At 39.8% G+C, this 17,482-nt stretch overlaps 1 protein-coding gene across 1 annotated transcript; it reads right to left on the bottom strand.

The window, feature by feature from the left end:
* Positions 1-869: 869 nt before the first annotated feature.
* smpd2b (sphingomyelin phosphodiesterase 2b) lies at positions 870-9,741 on the bottom strand. Its single transcript, XM_085161370.1, has 11 exons — positions 9,490-9,741; positions 7,048-7,161; positions 6,859-6,955; positions 5,629-5,705; positions 5,102-5,195; positions 4,409-4,498; positions 4,235-4,317; positions 3,963-4,095; positions 3,428-3,532; positions 3,167-3,344; positions 870-2,692 (listed from the first exon to the last, which is right to left on the bottom strand). The coding sequence occupies exons 2-11, from the start codon at positions 7,095-7,097 to the stop codon at positions 2,268-2,270; spliced, it is 1,332 nt and encodes a 443-aa protein (XP_085017496.1). The 5' UTR covers positions 7,098-7,161; positions 9,490-9,741; the 3' UTR covers positions 870-2,267.
* Between the last annotated feature and the right edge of the window lie 7,741 nt (positions 9,742-17,482).

The following is a 17,482-nucleotide window of genomic DNA, read 5'->3' as shown; positions in this document are numbered from 1 at the left end:
AGAGAAAGTCGGAAAAGGCTGCAATTTCTACAGCATGCTGCAAAAGAAATAAAAGTATTAAACAAAACAGTTGACTTTGTTGACTTATATTGTGTGCAATATGTCCCATAACAGGATAATATAACTTGACTAATAATAACGCACAAGAAAAAAGCACAACTGGTAAGGTGCTACTTACTTGTTTGCTAAAATTTACAATAAAAGTTCCTTTTGCACAACAAAAGTCTTTAAATAGCCTTTTGAGACTATCATTTACATTACCAGTATCCTTTTTCCATTTTACAAACGCCAGGCTTTGTATACCTATATCATTTATGGAAGGTTATTAATTAGATTTTGGAAAGTGCAACAGAATAACTTCCAAACATGCAGTTTTAATCAAAGTTGCACAGGTGTACAACACCTTACAGGTCAGCGCGTCTTAAACATTTGCATATGCAGTTGTATATGCCATATTTGTGTTTCGACTTTGAAACTTCTACCTTGTGTGCAGTTAATGTATTATTCATATTTGCAGTGGGGGGGAGGGCATTTGAATGCACCACACCCATGTCTGAGCTTGTCTACTGTGCATGCTAAAGGTGTGAGCTGGCACCTAATCTATCTTGTTAGGTTGTCGGCTTCTTATGTTCTCACTGGCTTTGTTGTTCTCACAGCCGTTGTCTGGTATATTTAATATTGTGAAGGCTGTTTTTTTTTTTTTTTAAATCAATGACATACTTAGAGAAAGACCTGTTCTGGTACTGTACTTTGACTGCTCTCTAGTGGTGAATATGTGAATCTCAGAGAATACAAACTATAGTTTGAAATTTCAGACGCCATCTCCTGACGACTTGTCAGGTCTACATAGAGCCACAGCAGTTCATAAGCATGTGCATAAAGTCTTTATTATTGCTTTCATGATCATGCCCATCACAGCTTCCAGTTGGAATGAACATCAAGTATCTGAAATTCTATAAATCATAATGAACTTAAGAACTGCGAAGTGCTTCTTCTTCACTGAGGTGAGAGTAAACGTTCAAACTCTTGAGTTACAACATGGTATTTTAGCAATGTAACATATTAAGCAATCTCCTAGCAAAACTATAGGGAAGTGGTTCACCAGGTTAATCAACAAAGTGCACTGCACACTAACTGGTGTATTGTTTTTATTTTCTATGGTATATTGTGCTTTGTAAAAATGTGACCAAATGAGGTCAAAGTCAAGAGCAGAACATTTTCAGTATTTTCACTCTATACTTGAACATATGAGAGGAGAGTAGATTGTCTTTAAGATTAAGACACTATAACAGAGAGCATGACAAATGATACGTGCATACAGACTTGTTTCCTTTATCTACAGCAGCGGTCCCCAACCCCCGGGCCTCGGACCGGTACCGGTCTGTGAGTCGTTTGGTACCGGGCCGCGAGCGTTGAGGCTCAGGTGTGAAATGTATAGTTTTCAGGGTTTTTAATCAGTTTTCAGCGTTATTTTGTTATCGTTTTTATCGTTTAGTAGGTTTTCCTTGGTCTTTTCACGTGTGTAAGGAATAAATTTTCTTTTTTTCGGTACCGGTACTAGTTTTATTTTGTTGTATTTATCCGTGACACCTTAAAAGCCGGTCCGTGAAAATATTGTCGGGCATAAACCGGTCCGTGGCGCAAAAAAGGTTGGAGACCGCTGATCTACAGTACAAAGGATCCTGACAAGTGCTGTTGTAGAGGAAAAATATTACTGACTGAAATGTAAACCTCCTACATGTGGAGTGTCTGTGTCTTCTATTGCAATGGAAACCACAGAGCTACATTCTTCATGTATTTAACACATTAAAGACACTGTTAAACTCAACCTGGAACCATAATCTCTGTGCAGTTAATTATTAAACTCAAAAAAGGGAAGCATTAAAATAAAAACAGAAAAAAATGGTCCCGGTGAATCTACTGGTGGGTGGAATGCAAATCGGACCTGAGGCTAAAAAACACAAATGGTCAGACTTAATGACCTTCAGCATAACAGCACAGAAGCATTACAGTACATTTGTATATTCTAGGTACATCAAGTGAAATCTAGGTGTAATAAAAGCCTACAGATCTCTATATAAAAGTATATAATGTCAATGCATGTGCCCTGCACTACTTTCAGAGAAGCATTTCAATTATGATTGATTCTGCATTATGAATATAAATCTCCAAATCTAAAATATTCAGGGGAGCAAAGCTCCTCACATGTTCACTATAAAAGTGACTTCAAAGTCGCCTTTTCCACTTTGACATTCTTGGCCTCTGCATTACTCCTCTGGCTCAAAGGCACCGGGCTCCTGAACCTCTGGGGGCCTTCCTGAGGGATTATGAAGTTGAGCTAGACAAAAGCCCTTAAGCTTCTCTTGCAGACTACCTATACCCAGCCTCATCTGGTCTTCAGCCCCCTGGAGTGATTTCAGCTCCATTGTGTAAAAGATGTACAACATGGAGGTGGTCAGCAGAATAGCAAAGCACAGCACAGCCAGCAGGTAGAAGGAGGTACGAGGGAAAGGCTGTTCTGCTCCCAGAGCTAAGTAGGGCACCGCGGCGATGACCAGCTCCAGGAACAGCAGAGCCAGCCCCATCACTCCAGTGCGTGCTGCTGTGTAGCGCATCCTCTCAGCACAGTGCAAGCCCACTTTGACTTCAGTGCGGGCCTCAGTCATAATGTCAACCAGTTCAGCCAGTTTCCCTAAGTCCATGAAAGAGAGACAAGAGAAAGAGTGGAGCCTTTATACCAGTACAAAGCTGGACAGTAAAGCACTGCAGAAAGTGTTGAAGAGTCAAGCTCTATACTGGACAGGATTATTGTTACAACAGAACATTAAATATTCACTGTGCTCCATGTTATTTAACCCACTGTTCCTGGCACTATTTAACCATGGATGAAATTACAACATGTGGCCTGGAATAGTCCTTTTGGAAGAGCAGCCAGAAAACAAAACAAAACACCAGCATATACTTAAAGCTGGCAATACAGCCTGGCTACAGAGCTTCAGTAGGGCTGTTATTTCTTTTTCTTTCTTGTCTGACAAATTAAAATTGCTCTGATAGGTAAAAGTGGAGAAATCAAAATGGGTTTTTCATTGAATAATTTATACCAAAGTAATTGGACAATCAATCACCTTTACACGAGACAACCTGCTGGCATGGAGTGTGCAGATACCTGTAGTAGAGTCCTTATTCTTCAATTTTCTGTCACTTCCTGTTTCAGCCGGAGTGTGCGGCTCCAGCCTCAGTTCAGCAGTGAGAGCTTCATGGTCGGAGTATGGGAAAGGATGGTTGGGAACGGAGCCTTTGGTAGTGGACATGGAATCACAATGGACGTCGGCTTTTGAAGAACCCTGGGAATAACAAGAGGGCAATCATGCTTTAGCAGTTACATGGCTTTATAAAAATCATCAGATGACATGCTGCTTTCACTCACCTTAAATAATATGTAGTCGATTCGAATCCCCTTCTCAAAGGGTACAAGCTCCTTTTTACTAATAAAAGGGTTGTCTGCTATAAGAGTCATACCATTCTCACATCCCTGCAAGAAAAAAAAACTTACTTAAATTCAATTTACATAAAACCAAAGTGTAACAGAAAGCTGCTTCTACGTTTACAACCCTGGCATTTCTTGAATAATACCATTTTACTTTGCAGCTCAGACCTTAAGATATGAGACCACAATGACACAGTAGCAAAGCTACTTTTGAGCCAATCTGTGCAGCTTTAAGAACCACAATGAAAAGCCAAGACTTTATGGTCCAACTTCCTTTTGCATCAAAATAAATGTGTTAGAGCCTGCATAACTGCATGCATGGCAACTCTATGACTGCCACTGTGCCTCGTATTTCAACTTGAAGTGATGTAAATTTAAACGCACTAAAATCTGCAAGAATCTACATAAATAAAAACAGGCACTTGATTTCATTACTGCACTCACTGTTTGAATACAGATTAATACTTCTACATACATCAAATTTAGCTGTTTCTAAATAAGAGTCTTGCAGTCCAGTGTAAGCCCTCAGTAGTCTGTTCCCAAGGTCCTGAGGGTGCATGTTGAGGTCACCACCAACAATGACCACATCTGCACCAGCAGAGGTGTGGCTAAGAAGCACAGAAAAACAAACAAACAAACAAACATGTTAGTCATTGTATTCTACAAATTAGATAAATGTTACTTGTAATGTTACTTTAAACATTTTAGTAAATATGTAAACAAATATAAAGAAACAAGCAAATGCACCGAATGAACTGCTGCAGCTCCCAGGCCTGAACCACTCTGTGAGGTAGATAAGAGTCCTTCTCTCGGGAGTACTCTGCATGCAGCTAAAATCAGTACACAAGGACAACAGCACATTGGTGAATAATAGAAAATCATATACAGGTAGGGCTGAAAACTGCTGTTATGAAACCTTACATGAGTGACATAGACATTTGCAGTCAGGCTGCCGAGGTTTAGGATAGCCATGCCAACAGCTTTACCACCAAACCAGTCTCCATGGTGAGCCTAATTAATAAGGAAAATAACAACTGTGAATAAACAGTGAAAACGAAGGGTGATATGAGGAGTACAGATAATTTTGCATAAAGCCAATGCAGGGAAAAAAAAGTTGACACTAATACTGTCGTGCTATCAGGGCTTTGCCAAAAAATTGAATTCTTTGTTAAATATACTTAACTACAATCCTAGAAAAACAGCTATTTTTAGTTTGGTATTTATCTAAAATTTGTTGCTCCTGGTTATGCTGCATGTTTAATTTATTTCTTAAAGTTGTGCATTCTCACATAGAGTAATAGCAAAAGAAAAACAACTAAAATTACTGCTAACAAAAAAACTATTTTCGAAGTATGTGAATACAGTAATTAAAATGAGCTACTCCCCTAATGTCTACTCAAAAAGTCTGTTCACACATTTATACATCAATGACAATTTCACAATATATTTAATACAGTTAAAGCCTTTTAGCATAAACAAGTAATTTTACTATTGTTGACGCAGTGTTTTACTTTGGTGAATTTTAACGGTGCAACTCTTACAGAAGATTTTTTATTTGTTGATAAACACGAGTACAAGATACTGTTTTCTCCATCTCCAGCTCTCCAGACTTACCATGTAAGGATAACCATTCAGTGAGTAGCGATAAAGAAATGTGTCACGGATTCTGTGTTTGGAGAAAATGGCCAGTCCACTGCCTATGACGCCACTGCAAAAGAAACATGTGACAAAAAGTTATAAATAATGACTCATATACTTGGTTTCCGTGTAGTTCGACATTATCTTAGTCTAAGTACAAATCAGTAGTATCTGCAACAGATGTGAGAACTTATCTATTAGAGTTGACATTTTTGTGAGCTACAGAGGGGATTAGAAAGGTAGAACCTTAGCTTAATCACAGTCTTGTTCTTTGGTATGGAGGTCAAGGAAGAATTAAGGAGAAAAAGTGAACCCTTGATAGTTTCAGTGAACTTCTCAAACACATAAATGTTACGCAAGCGCATTTTACAGAGATAAAGACATTATGGCCTTTTGAAGATATGACCAATCACGACCTTTAATCTCAGACTGAGATGTACGAGGTTAAAAATTAGAGAAACTATTTCACAGTGAGCTTTTGTGTGAGACGGCAGAAACATTACCTTCTGAAGTAATGAGAGTGAGGGTGACAAGAAGCAAGTTTCTTTTTCAAGAAGAGATAGTCTTTCTCACTCCACACCTGTAAAAACATTTGCATGTCACTCAGAAAGTTGAATACCACACATTATTACGAGGATTTACCCATGTCTAATTTTAATTTATAACTTAGGGTCAAATTACTTTCATTGCACTGCAGCCTAGAATTTGTTAGGGACTCCTTGTAATTTTAAATCAGTCCAGATGAGACTGAAGTGTAGACTTTAACTATGGGAAGTTGAGGCGTGTTCCCTTTTTGATTCACAACAAATGAAGCAGATAAAAGATTTGGAATTGAGTCCAAGCTTTGAAATTTAAATCTTGTATGTTTTCATTGGAACTCAAGAGTTTTCAATGCAAGTGAAGGAGGGTGAAACCAAAACAAACCAATGGGCAGGACAGCAAAACATACAGGTGTAGCAAAATCAACAATATGATATCATTTTAAAAAGAAAGAATACACTGGCCAGCTCAGCAGTACCAAAACAAGTCTTGAGGAGGCAGAGGTATCATTATCAAGGTCATGAATAGAAACTAGCTGCACAACGAGCAATTGTTGATTACACAAGATTAGAGAAAGACCAGATTAGACTTAGTCAGAAAATGTCTACAGGAGCCTGCATAATTCTGGAAAAAATTCTTTGGACAGATGAACCCAAGATTAACTTGTGCCATGATGACTGCAAGTCAAAAGTATGGAGAAGGAAAGGAACAGCTCATGATCCAAAACATAGAATATGTTCTGTCAAACAAGGTGGAGGCAATGCTATGGCATATATGGCTGCCATATTGATAACGTGACTGCTAAAAGAATTAGCACTCTGAATTCTAAGGTTTATAGGGTTGTATTCTGCTCAGATTCAGACAAAAGCTGTTAAACTGATCACAAAGGATGCTGCAAAAGCAAACAAGAGTTTCTGAGGCAAAGAAATTAGATATTCTTCAACAGCCCAGTCAGTCCGAGGCGGTGCCTCTGAAAATGGGAGACTATGTATAAAAATAGGTGCAATTCCTGTACATCAATCACATATTGAATATTTTATTTAAAATCCACTGTGGCGGTGTACAGATGAGAAATTAAAAAAAAAACAAAAACATGTAGTTTCCCAACACATTATGTACGACCTGCAGAGTCCCTGTTTTTATCAGAACAGTGAGTCTGCAATCAACTGTTTTGTAAGCTGGTTTCCACCTACCTCTTGCAGTAACACAATATCATGCTGTTCCTTACACAACATTTCACCAATCATGGCATAGCGCTGTGGACAGTATTTGCTTAGATATCGGATCCCCCTGCAAAAATAAAGCGCGTGGAGCATGACTTATTTTTTAATGGGTGTATCACAGCATTGCATTAAGAATCTCCACAAACCACAGCCACTGACCAGCAGTTCAGAGAGAAGACCCGCACTCTGACAGAGTCCATGTTAGACATGTTGGCGTATCAGTGAAGCTTCAAATCAGGAATGTCGGCTCACGTGAGGTGACTAGGATGGATCCTAAAGTGTCACATAAGAACAGTTGTTAGATATTGCCTGAGCTTTACTGCCGATGTAGTTAGCTGAACATCTGGGTGTGCTAATACACCCTATAAATACACAGGCAATAAGGAAAAAAAAATCTGGATAAGAAGGGGATGTGCACATATCTGAATATCACAGAAATAAAGGTTGAAGTGACAAAAATGAAAATTAATTAAAAAAAAAACTGCTTGGTAAGCACAAAATGTGAAAACACAGCACACTGCAGCCTGACTGGCAGCTGACACGTTCAGCAAAATTGTTACTGACAACAGTGTAAACAGTTTGAACAGTTCATGTGAAATGCTCAACTGGCTGTTTAATATTACATATTGATAAAATGTGCACATGTGTTTTTGCAGCTGTGTATTATTTATTTTTTTATGTTGTAGATACATATTCTTTCTTCCTGCACTATCATCCATCTGTAGGCTAAAGACAAATGTATAATATAGGGCAACACACATGATTAAAAGCTGACCTAGGCAGAACTTACTATGTCACATGTTAGGCACATTTTGCAGATTTTTTTCTTTTTCTTTTTAAAGGAGACAAAGTTGGAGTACAACTTGCCTTCCCATTGCTGACATAGCTAGAGAGAAAAGGGGGAAGCAGCAATGCAGTGAAAGAATCAAAGGGTCAGAAGCATCATTGCTTTAGCCCACACAAAACATGATAGTAGAAGCTTATAAACTGCGTGGCCAAAAAAAGTCGCCACCTGGATATAACTAAGCAAATAGGTAAGAGCCTCCAATTGGACAATTACTGCATGGGCGATTAACTTTCAGCTGGCAACAAGTTATTAAACCCCAACTGGTGCAAGGAGTTGCTTCTTATTTCATAAACAACCATGTCGAAAGACATCTCGTGGTCGTGGAAAAGATGTTAGTGTGTTTGAGAAGGGTCAAATCATTTGCATGCATCAAGCAGAGTAAACGTCTAAGAAGATCGCAGAAACTACTAAAATTGGGTTAAGAACTGTCCAATGCATTATTAAAAAGTGGAAGGATAGTGGGAACCTATCATCTTCGAGGAAGAAATGTGGCCGGAAAAAAAATCCTGAATGATCGTAATCGGTGATCACTTAAACGTCTGGCGAATTCAAATGGAAGAAAAACAATAGTAGAACTCAGGGCTAGGTTTAATAGTGAAAGCAAGAGCATTTTCACACGCACTTCAATTTGCTAGGAAACATAAAGATTCTGACTCGGGAGCAATGGAAGAAGGTCATGTGGTCTGATGAGTCCAGATTTACCCTGTTGCGGAGCGAGGGGCGTATCAGGGTAAGAAGAGAGGTAGATGAAGTGATGCACTTATCATGCCTAGTGCCTACTGTACAAGCGTATGGGGGCAGTGCTATGATCTGGGGTTGCTGCAGTTGGTCAGGTCTAGGTTCAGCGAAAGTATTTGCTCCAAGAATGGTCAGCTGAGTACCTTACTATACTGAATGACCAGGTTATTCCATCAATGGGTTTTTTCTTCCCTGAGGAAGCGGGCATATTCCAGGATGACAATGCAAGGATTCATCGGGCTCAAATTGCGAAAGAGTGGTTCTGGGAGCATGAGACATCATTTTGACAAAAGGATTCGCCACCACAGAATCCTGACCTTAACCCCACTGAGAATTAATGAGAAAAATAATGCAACACTGGATGGAAATAAATCTTTTGACATTGCAGAAGCTTATCAAAACAATGCCACAGGGTGCCTAATCAAAGCTAAAGGCGGTCCAACGAAATATTAGACTGTGTGACCTTTTTTTTGGTGGCCAAGCAGTGTAGAATAAATAAAATATACAATGTCCTTGCTATTTAAAGACTAGCATTAGAAAAAAGGTTGAACAAGGAAGAGGGCAGGGGTTCTACACCAACCACAAAGCAGTAAACTCACAATAATTACCTATCGTAGCCAGATAACAGCTTAAGTGTTTCTATTAAAACTCAAATGTGGCCAAATCATTCAAAGTCTGTTTAATGCAGAATCAGTGAAGAAATGCAGGTTGTTCTCGGTGTTATGGCAGGAAAAGCAGATAATATTCCCGGAACACTCAAGAAGATAACATTTTAGATACCTCGGTACTTCCACTGCTACACTAGGAATGCTTCATTAGTGGAAATTTGATACAATGTAGTATAACAGTCAAAGTGTTAATCGCTGGTAGGTAGGCGTGGTTAACTAGTGAGCGTAAATAACGGCTAGTAAGTTCCAAATATTCGTTTAGCTAGTCTGTAGAAGTGAAGCTGGGTCTAGTTTCCGTTAACCTGTTGCCGGTTTTTATATTATGTTTTATTAATTGGTTTAACTCACCTCGAGTCTGTTGACGTCAGCTGAAGTTAACTGGGCCGTTCATGCAGAGATGCGTCGTAAATGTGTACAAAACACTTCCTGCTGCCGTACTAGCTCACGATCACTGTTACCCTAAGTAATAATAATGAAGACAGCACATTGTCTGTCGGTCGGCATCTCACGAAGTGAACAGACTTTAACGGCATTCAACGTTTTACATTGCTGCGTGGGTTTCCTGTCTATGTAAAGTCAGAAGGAAAAAAATAATGGTTATGACCTCCGGTTTTATTTTTTTTTTTACCTCAAAATAAAACCAGAACATCAGTATTACTATTTTAGCGAGAGGAAATATCTCATTCGTGTGTATTTAAAATAAAATAATTGCTGGTATAAATGCTTTGTTTCACCGATTTCATTTTAAATATCCCAAAAATTACATTTTGTAAAAGTACTTTTATTTTGGAAAACCTTGCTTGTTTCCGGACTTAGGCTTCCTTGGCCGCGCTCAATTGTGGGACGTGAAGTTCTTTAAGCCAAAAACCATGTAATCAGTTGAAAAGGCGCTCAGACTATATTAAACCAGTAAAATGAATATATTTCAACCATTTAAAAACTGCTACAGCAAAAATGTGTAAGTATTATGACACAAACAAAAAATCTAAGGAGTAAATGCAATGGCACAGCTAGGGCTGTGCACCAAAATCTCATATCCCGATATAAGAATTCTATTGTCGATAACGATATCAATCACAAAAATTTAACATTTTCTCTAAATTCTGTGAATCGACTTGCGTGAAGTGTTTCCAGCTGGGCGTCGTGTACCTGGAGTCGAGTGTTTTAACCGATGCATGAAACGATACATTTTTAGACATAAGTTGTAACGGCCGCCGTTTTCTTTGTGAGTAATGAGTATTTATTACACGGCGTGCTGCGGGGAAAAGCCTGTTCTAACGTTTGAGTCTAAGGTTTATTTTTTAGCACCCAGCGGCTCTTTTTTACTTCTCATTCAAATAATCTGCTCTTTCACGTGATTCAGTTTATTTTGAAAAGTCTCAACAGGATCTTGAGCTTTATTGTGAAAGGTTTATGTGGAACATAAACAAGCGGACACGCGATGCTGTTACCATCCTTGTTGCTAACCACAACGCATAAAAACAGGTGGTTGTCAGTCAGTAGTGTGGTTATATAAAATATAAAAGAATAAGAGAACTTTAAGAAATTAATATATCCACTAGAGTGACCATCAAAATGATGAAAAAATATTGCCGTAAAGAGTTTATTTTGCGACACCACAAAACAAACGATAGCGTAAAATGAAACATAGATGTTTTTATATCCAATAAGTCAGGTGGTAAATAAGTCAAGTGAAACAAAATCTGGAGAAATTGGTGCGCTAATGCTCTATAAAGACTCGGGCAATAAGGAGAAAATATGGAGAAAGTAAGGGAAATACACATATCCGAATATCACAGAAATAAAGGTTAAAATGACAAAAATTTAAATTAATAAAAATTGCACGGTAACACAAAATGTGAAAGCCACAGCAGGCAGCACTCTGCAGCCTGACTGGCAGCTGATAGGTTCAGCAAAATTGTTACTCACAACAATGTGAACAGTTCATGTGAAATGCTTAATTGCCTGAATAATATTAGATATCAAGTCAAGTCAAAAAGACTATCTATCCCCATGGGGCAATTAAGATAGATGATACCTTGCCAACCATACATACAATACACAAACATGACAGGTCAGGCTAGGTAGCACTGGCCGGTCGACCACACAAGCAGTGACCACCGAAACCATAGAAAATGCACAACATGAGGAAAGACAAGGAGAAAAAAAATAACTCCTCCCAGGCTGAGCTTCAACATGGAGATCAGTTTGTGAACAGAAAAAAAACCCACCTCAGCACATAGCACATGAATCATCACATCTCACAACATAGAAGACTAAGCTTCAAAGGCGTTTGGAAGGGGTGAGGGGTGAGCGTAGGTCTGTGTCAGTGTACATGCGTATGTGTGTGTGTTCCGTGTTCAGCCAAGAGAAGGTGTCCCATCACCCAGTTAGGCAAAAGTCAACAATCTTCGGTCGACGCGGGTGGCCATGAATGAGGGGGGAGAGAGTCACAACAAACAGTCTTATTATCTAAGGAGAATTTGTGATTCCCGTCAGCTTTTGCCTTGAGCTGGCGCCAGGGGGGCCACATGAGATGAAGATGGTAGTTGTTTTGGTTAGTCCGAACAAACTGCTTCCAGTTTTACAATAGGTCTAATGTCCGTCACTGGTCATCTCAATTCCCGTTGTTCTTCTACAAGATCTTATCCATATAACAGAGCCATGAGCTTCTCCAAGATCGCATCCATATTGCGTTAAAAAAAAACACAGTGTGAGTATTCACAGCCATGCCTATCGTCTATCATGTTGGCCAGCCTTGTGGGGTTTTGAACAGCTGTAGCCGCTCGTTGTTATCCAATAAGCCAGGTCCGAGCCAGCTCCATTCAGCCAGAACTCTGTTGGCTGTTGAATTGGTAGATGTCGTTCAATGTCCTCCATCAAGAGTGTTGCCAGACACATGACGCAACCGACCATTGAGTATCCGGCAGCAAACGTCTCCGCAGGACAATTGGGCTCTCCCAAGCCCAGGAGGATGTCATTTCCGTTAAGGGACCAGTTGATCAAATCCATAATTCTTCTTTAGGTTTTTAGAGAACAAGTCTGGGAGACTCTCTTAGGATTAGAGAATAAGCGAGACTATACAAGACATGAGAAGCCAAGCAGGAAAGATAAGGGAGAGGGAGAAAGTGCGACCGCCTCCTTCAAGAGCCGAGAGAATGATAAAATGTGCAAATCTTATATTGGAGCTGTGTATTAATTTTTTTTCTATGTTGTAGATACACATTCTTTTTTGTTCTGCGCTATCATCCATCTGTAGGCAAAAGACAAATTTATATTATAGGGCAAAACACATGGTTAAAAGCTGACCATTGTAGTTAAATCTGTTAACTGTCATAGGCAGCTCCATATTCAATATTCTCTGTCTATTATATTCACTATCGCTACTCTGTACATGTCCAGTCCATCTCAGTCCTTCTTCAGCTTCCTCTCCAAATTGTTTAACCTGAACTGTCCCTCTGATGTACTAATTTTGAATCCTATCCATTGTGGTCACTTCCAATGGGAATATGAGCTACCTTTCATTCCTCTTCTCTCCAAAGCACGCCTGCATTTCTTCGGGCTCTATTCCACCTGCGCCCACTCTCACTAAAGATCGCAGTGTCATACAATGGCTTCATACTTTCTCAGTATGAAACTGTAGCAACCCCCCCCCCCCCCCCCCCAATGAAGGATGACACTTTACTGATGATGTTTTGAAGGTTAAATGGCAGTAAACCATCAATCTCACCGTAAGAGCTGGGGATGTATACATAGAAACAGCGTGTAAGCAAAAAAAATCCACACTCTTACAATCGTAAACCTTATAACACAAAGTACGTTTCAACTAGGGGTGGGTTTTTATAATCGATTTATCGATTAAAATCGATTCTGGCTTGGATTACGTAAAATCGATTCATTAAAATCCTGAATCGATTTTTTAATACAAATTTATTTTGCCCGAAATGCCAGAATCTCTGGTGAAATCTCACAAAATTTCAACAACCACCAAACAGCTAAAACAGTAAATGAGAGCAGGAACACAGATTCTGCACAAAGACTTAAACACACAGCGCAGCCCGCGGATCAGAATCAGTTAGATGTCGAATTTCTCACAGTCGGGGCTGAAAGCCGACAGCCCGCTGATTCTGATCTGTCGGCGGGTCAGCGCTTTGTGTTCACGCCCTTTATGCGCTGATTGTAAAGCTGTTAGTTTGATGTCTCTCCAAACAATATTGACCGAACCAGCAGCAAAAGAAGATCCAAACTACGCTTCACATAAACATCGTCATGTATTCACTCTTACTTTTACTGTTTTGCTTCTACCATGAGGCACAGCTCTCTCTCTCTCTCTCTCTGTACTGTTTTCTGCATTATTCGCTTGCTTGTTACGCACAAGTCTACCTTTGTTTACAGCGCTATCGGCCGACTTTTTTTTTCTTTCCGTTTTATATACTTCCGAAAAGAAAACCTAATTTCTGCCGTTCAATGCTGAACAAATTTAAACTTTTTAAAATTATGCAAAATGCAAAACGCTAAGCCGTGTCTCTAATAAAACCGCTGTAACTTCAGAGGTAATGTTCATATGTTGATTAATGGTTTTCTTTCGTTTTTGATGTACTGCAGAATATTTTTATAAAATCCCAGGCCAGGAAAAATCACCTTCATGTGTTTCTGTGTTTTATCTTCAGCTACTTTGACACAAATGCATCTGCTGTGATGCTCACACCTTTGATAAAGTCTTGCATGTGTCAGCTTCCTTTTTATAGATACAAAAATATGTAAATGTACTAATCTGAATTATAATATTTCTGACTGTCAAAATTTCCCATATTCAAATCGAAGTGAATCGAATCGAATCGAATTAAATCGAATCGTGGATCGAATCGATTCTGGACCTTGTGAATCGGAATTGAATCGATTCTAGAAATCAGTGACGATACCCAGCCCTAGTTTCAACGTAACATTTAACAAATATAGCCTCTGTCACAAAAACATCTAAACATGTCCATATTTATGTCATAACAACACCTTGTGCCTCTATCAAGGGGGCTGCTAATGACAAAAGAAATCTCCATAGGTTCCGTTAAACCATCACATTTCAAACTCCCGTGACTGCCGCTGAAAACTGAAAAGGCATTTAGGGTTATTTACAGAAGCTGCTTGCTGTCAACTCTTTTCTTAACATAGCTTCAACAACTCTGTGCTTATGTTACAGAGTTCCTTGTAGTATTTCTCACCAGCTTTATCTCTCTGCAGATACTACAGTTCTGCATATCACCCTCTGATCTTGAAAGTCAGTACCAGAACACTACTTCTCCATTCATTGGGCCTTCTCTCACTCAGTTTGTGTTAAACATCCATCCATCCATCCATCCATCCATCCATCCATCCATCCATCCATCCATCCATCCATCCATCCATCTTCATCCACTTTATCCGGGGCTGGGTCGCAGGGGCAGCAGCCTAAGCAGAGAAGCCCAGACCTCCCTCTCCCCAGCCACCTCCTCCAGTTTATCGATGTGGAGGAGCAGCGGCTCTACTCTGAGCCCCTCCCGGATGGCTGAACTTCTCACCCTATCTCTAAGGGAGAGGCCAGCCACACTTCGGAGGAAGCTCATTTCCGCCGCTTGTATCTGCGATCTCGTTCTTTCGGTCACACAGCTCGTGGCCATAGGTGAGGGTAGGGACGTAGATCGACCAGTAAATTGAGAGCTTCGCTTTTACACTCAACTCCCTCTTCACCACGACGAACCGGTCCAGCGTCCGCATCACTGCAGCCACAGCACCCACAGCACCAATCCATCTGTTGATCTCCGGCTCCCTTCTCCCATCACTCGCGAACAGGACCCCGAGATACTTGAACTCCTCCACTTGGGGCAGGAACTCTTCCCCGACCTGGAGTGGGCACTCCACCCTTTCCCGGCTGAGAACCATGGCATCAGATTTGGAGGTGCCGATCCTCATTCCTGCTGCTTCACACTCGGCTGCGAACCATTTTAGTGCGTGTGTTAAACAATCTGGTTAAAAAGTCCACTGCTCTCTCTCATAGACATCTCCTCCTCCACATAGGTCATCTGGACTAACCATCTTTTTGGCTTCAATTCTCTTCATAGCAGCCTTCACTTCCTCCTTACTTACCCTTAGCAATCCCTGATTTCATAACTGTCCACCATCTACCATCATCTCTCATTTTCTTCATTTATTAGTTCCTTAAAGTACTCCTTCCCTCTTTGCAGCAAACTCTTTTCACTCATTAGCACATTTCCATGTCTATCTTCAATTACCTTGACCTACTGCACATCATTTCCAGCTAGATCTCTCTGTTTAACCTGTCATTAGTCCTTTTCTCCTTCCTTAGTATCCAGTCTCACATACAACACACTGTAAGGCTTTTCTTTTGTTCTCCAGCTAGCCTTCAGTACTCCTATTGTCTTCATGTCTGACTATACGGAGAGAGGAGAACCTTCCAGATAGACAACCATTTCTACAGCACTCTACCAATCAGACCTGCATGGTAGAGTGGCCAGACAAAAGCCACACCTCAATAAAAGGCACATAACAGCTGGTCTTTGCCAAAAGGTACCTACCTGAAAGACTCTCAGGCCATGGGAAACAAATGAGACAAAAATTGAACTCTGAATAACAAGCGTCATGCCTGGAGGAAACCAGACACTACTCGTCACCTGGCCAATATCGTCCCTACTAGTTATGTATCAAACAATACCGAAGCGCTGTTGTGTGTATCCAGAACAAAGACCTGAAGCCCTGTAGCCATGTATTGGTATCGGTGCATGTATCACGTAAAATCACCAATACAGCTGCTGTGTCGTACAGCGGTGAGGCACCAAATTATGTTTATTGGAAAGTGAAAATTTTGACTCATCTGCATTCACGTTGAGAAGAGAGAAGATTGTCTTTAGTGCAGTTTGTGTGTTTCTTTTTGCCACATTTATTATCCAGTGAGAAAAGGAACATTTTCTCCAGACTGAGATCATTTTGATCTCCTAGCACCAAATTAGGTAAATGTTTTTCCCTTTCATTTTTCTACTTTTGCTCAATTGTCATCAGAGTTATTTGTGTTCCAGTTTTTTTTCCTGAAGGACTCATTTAAATTTGTTATTAATTATTTTGACCAATTTAACTTTCTCATGCTTAATAGACATATGTAAACCCTGCCTTCACATACAAGTATACAAGCACTCACACTATCACAAGCACTTAGATTTTCTAAACTTCTCTTTCATTTCATGGTTCTCATTTATAATTCCTTGCAAAAAAACCAACAACAGCATTTGATATAGTGTATTAGTCAATCAATCATATTTGTTTGCTATAATCAATCAATAATAATTGAAATATAAATACTTTTTTCACACTTTTTGCACAGCATTTTATCATGAACTGGTTAAACAGGACCATTCATTATTCATGTGATGTCTAAATGTCAGAATCAATTAACGTAGTTCAGTCTTTCTTTACACGCTTCGTCCAGGTGGTCTGCAATGACTATTTAAATCCTGCAGATGTTGCTATTGAGCGAGACACCAACAGTGTCACACGTGTAGACACAATAAGGGCAATATGCAACACACCCCATGAGGTATCATCTACCCATCACTAACCGCTACAGTGAAGCATGGTGGTGGCAGTATCATGCTGTGGTGATGTTTTGGGTGGGAAGAACTGGGAGCTTTGTCAGGCTCGAGGAAAACAGTAATGCAGCAATGTTCAGAAACATCTTTAATGATAACCTACTCCAGAGTGCTCTGGACCTTGGACTGGGGTGAAGGTTCATCTTCCAACAGGACAATGACCCCAAGCACACAGCCAAGATAACAAAGGAGTGGCTTCAGTACTATTCTGTGAATGTCCTTAAGTGGCCTGGCCAGAGCCCAGACTTGAACTCGATTGAGCATCTCTGGAAAGAGAGATGCTCAATCTCTGGAAACGTCCCCATACAACCTGACAGAGCTTGAGAAGTTCTGAAAATTAAAAGGGAGAAAGTGCTCCAAAATAGGTGTAGCTCAAAAAGCCTGAAGGCTGCAATTGTTACTTCAACAAAGTTTTGAACAAAGGCTGTGAATACCCATGTAGATGTTACATTTTTGTATTTTATTTTTAATACATTTGCAAGAATTTCAAGCTAACTTTTGTTAAGGGTATTGTGTGTAAAAGTAAATAATGAATATAATCAATTTTGTAATAAAAATCTAACATGATAAAATGTGGAATAAGTGAAGCATTGAATAGTCTATGGAAGGTTAAAAGACTGCAAAAAGCAACAAATTATAACACACATAACCTTATTGGAAGGCGACAGCGCTAACCACTGCACCCACTGTAAAATGAATCACTATAG

Source organism: Neolamprologus multifasciatus, chromosome 5 (assembly GCF_963576455.1).
Source record: "Neolamprologus multifasciatus chromosome 5, fNeoMul1.2, whole genome shotgun sequence".
NCBI lineage: Eukaryota > Metazoa > Chordata > Actinopteri > Cichliformes > Cichlidae > Neolamprologus > Neolamprologus multifasciatus.
This window is presented reverse-complemented; position numbering and strand designations above follow the sequence as displayed.